At 38.2% G+C, this 3,729-nt stretch overlaps 1 protein-coding gene across 1 annotated transcript; it reads left to right on the plus strand.

Moving 5' to 3' along the window:
* The first annotated feature begins 1,961 nt into the window (after positions 1 to 1,961).
* LOC103733680 (olfactory receptor 4K13-like) lies at positions 1,962 to 2,909 on the plus strand. Its single transcript, XM_008832574.1, has one exon. It carries the CDS (start codon positions 1,962 to 1,964, stop codon positions 2,907 to 2,909), a length of 948 nt encoding a protein of 315 aa, XP_008830796.1.
* Positions 2,910 to 3,729: the final 820 nt, after the last annotated feature.

Raw genomic sequence — 3,729 nt, forward strand, 5'->3', positions numbered from 1 at the left:
ACACGAGTCTCCTCTAAATTTTCTCTTATTAGTATATGACCTTGAGGACTACATAGTTTCATAAACAATTCCATAATTAGTATGCAGACTCTTACTGTATGAAACCAATGATGAGGAAAATAATTCTTTACAGGATTTATAATACAATTTTATATCAGCATTATCTTTATAATCACCAGAAAATGAGATTAATTCATGGACATACACAGCAACTGGTCACATTCAATGAAATAAATATATTCATTAGGATTATTTCTAAAGATCTCTTAATGCACAAGGTTAAAACACAGATAATTTATTTTTCCAGAAAAGTAAACCAATATTAAAATAAGCTAAAAGTCTATTTCTTTATAAAAGCTGGACCAGGACTAACATATGTCATTCAGATATCCATGCCAAAGAATGCTTTGTAGATATTTGAAATACTATGAAGTTAAAAAAAATAGGGGTCAGAATGCATTTCATACCTTATTTTCTGGTGCTACAGAAACATGATAGGCTAAAGTATGCGTAGTGTGTGTGTGTGTGTGTGTGTATGTGTGTGTGTGTGTGTGTATCTGTGTCTGTGTCTATTTCTATATATCTATGTGGGGTATCAGACTCAGTGGTATAGAAAAAAATGTAAGGATTAAAAAGCTGAAATTGGGGCTGGAGAGATAGCTCAATGGTTAAGAACACCGAATATTCAAATTCCAGCACCCACATGGCAGCTAACAACTGTCTGTAACTCCAGTTCCAGGGAATCCCACAGCCTCTTCTGTCCTCCATGGACATTGCATGACATGAGTGCATTTACCTACATGCAGGCATAACACTCAAACACATGAAATAAAAAGAATAAATAAAATATTTTAAATTAAAAAGCTGAAATCAAAAGATCAAATGAGAACTACAAAGCAGGACAGCAGAGTGTCAGCAGGGCCAGCTGCAGGTGAGGAGAGCCCAGACCAGTCCAGGGTTCGTCTACACAGATGCAGAATCGGGGAGAAAAGATAAGTATGTAGTTACCAAGAAAGCACACACACTATCTGCAAAAGGCATCCTGGCTGCCCAGAGGCCAACAGAGAAAGCAAGAGGAGCAAGGAAGGAAAAGCCCAGGTCTGGCCCCGAGCAGCAACAACAGCAGCATCAGGAAAGGCAGCAAGAGCACAGGGAGGAGGGATCAGGAGTCTTACTCATTTTCAAAACATGAATCAGGATACTACCTAAAAGGAGAAAGGTTTAGACCTTTGCCTTGTAACTGCCTTGGAAGCAGTTACATTATCATTCATAAAAATCCTAGAAGGATAGCAGTTATTATTGGGACAGAATCTGGTAAGAACTTATGACCAGTTTAAATCTTGACAAAGAAGTGAAAGATATTATCTGTCCTCTTAGGATGAAAGGGAGGAGAGAGCGTGTAGTTTACATGGTAGAAGAAAGTAGCTGTATAACTGAACACATGCACGTACCTGAAACACTCAGTATTAAAAAGAATGGAAGAGGGAATACTAGGCATTTGGAAATTGAGTGGTCAGGTGGTTTGCACTTGACCTCATACACTAACAGACTTGACAAAGAATGGAAGAGGGAATACTAGGCATTTGGAAATTGAGTGGTCAGGTGGTTTGCACTTGACCTCATACACTAACAGACTTGACATTTATTATGCATAGTCCAAACAGGACTTGTGGCTGATGAACTTGTAATAAAAATATCAAATGCATGTGATGATGCAATCTATGCTGGAAATCAGAAGTATGTAATTTTAAAATAGCTTTCTCATCCTTTCTGCTTTTCTGGTGAAAACATTGCAGTTATAGCAATGCCATGTCAAGTAATCCATTTAAATATACATGTTTTTATAAACGTCCTATGTGAATAATCACTTTCTATATTTGTATGACCTCACTATGACAGACTAAATGATCATGTTTTCCAGATTATACGCTTTTTAAAGACTTTCTCAGCTCTTCAACTAGATGGATATGAAGAACAGCTCAGTATCTGAGTTTGTTTTGCTAGGACTCACCAGAAGTCAGGAACTATCTGTTTTCTTTTTTTTCATATTTTTGGTGGCCTATGCATCCATCATGGCAGGAAACCTCCTAATCGTGGTCACTGTAACCTTTGACTCTCATCTGCGCTCCATACCTATGTACTTCCTCCTTGGAAATCTCTCCTTTCTGGATATGTCTATTGCCACAGTTACAACACCTAAGATGATCAGTGATTTCCTGAGGAAAAATAGAACTATTTCCATGTGGGGCTGTATGGCTCAGATGTTCTTTCTCCACTTCCTAGGGGGCAGCGAGATGAGTCTTCTCATAGTCATGGCTGTGGATCGGTACATCGCAATATGCAAACCACTCCACTACACTGCCATCATGAGCCGCAGGGTGCTGGCGGGCTCTGTCCTGCTATCTTGGGCTGTTGGTTTCGTGCACACTATGAGCCAAATGGCTTTTGCTGTCACTTTGCCCTTCTGTGGCCCTAATACAGTGGACGATATATTTTGTGACCTTCCCCTGGTGCTGAGGCTGGCCTGCACTGACACTTACGTCCTGGAATTGCTGGTGATCGCTGACAGTGGGCTGCTGTCTTTCATCTGCTTCGCACTTTTGCTCATTTCCTACACTGTCATTCTGGTGACCGTGCGAAGTCGCTCCTCCGGTGGACTGTCCAAGGCTCTGTCCACACTGTCTGCTCATATCACAGTGGTCACTCTGTTCTTTGGGCCGTGTGTCTTCATTTACACTTGGCCATTTAGTAGCTTTTCAGTGGATAAATTTCTTTCTGTATTTTATTCAGTTATTACCCCCTTATTGAACCCCATTATTTACACTCTGAGGAATCAGGAGATGAAATCAGCCATAAGCCGACTGAGGACCCAACACATCGTCTCCAGACATTTTCTAGACAACGAATGATCTTGAAGATGATTTTGTGACAAACTTTTTTTTATTACATTGCAAAATGAATTGGCATTAATTTATTTTATTCTTTGCATACTTAAAGTAATCATGTTTGACATTGAATTATCACATGTAGTGGCCATCATTTGCATTTAGCATCATTTGACTTAATTTATTGAAATTAGATATGTTGATAAATCAATTTCATGATTTAATAAAGAATAAAATTAAAACTCCCATACTGTTCAGAAATCTCCACATATCCAATGGCTACATTCTTTAAATAAAAAAAAAATGAAATATGAATTTCTCCACTTTTTAAATAGGGCTTTATATGACAAATTATATAAGGGGCTGGCAAGATGGCTCAGCAGCTAAGAGCACTGGCTGCTCTTACAGAAGCCCTGGTTTTTTTTCCCAGAACCCACATGACAGCTAACAACCCCATAACTCCACTTTCAGGGGATCCAACACCCTCTTCTGATTTTCATGGGCACTGTGTCACATGCTATACATATATACATGTAGGCATAACACTCATAGACATAAAGTAAAAATAAATAAATAAAATTTTTAAAATAATAAGAGTAAATATCTTGCAAATTTTGTGGATTATTCTTCTCTCACAAGATCATACACATTCATTCAACTTTTGTTCTTTAATATCTGAAAGATAACTTAAAATATGTTGAAAATGCTTCTATTGAAGAATTGACAAATTAATAAAGCACACATTTCTTTCTAAAAAGTAATCTGCTTCCAAATAGCTGACACAGGCCATGCCTGATCGTCTCTCCTTCATGTTTGCATCGCCCAAGAGAAAGTGTTACTGTTC

Source organism: Nannospalax galili, unplaced genomic scaffold (genome assembly GCF_000622305.1).
Source record: "Nannospalax galili isolate Female #2095 unplaced genomic scaffold, S.galili_v1.0 scaffold196, whole genome shotgun sequence".
In the NCBI taxonomy this organism is placed as follows: Eukaryota; Metazoa; Chordata; class Mammalia; order Rodentia; family Spalacidae; genus Nannospalax; species Nannospalax galili.

Excerpts from the sequence above, each read along its gene's own strand:
- LOC103733680 (XM_008832574.1), top strand. The coding sequence starts at position 1,962 with ATGGATATGAAGAACAGCTCAGTATCTGAGTTTGTTTTGCTAGGACTC.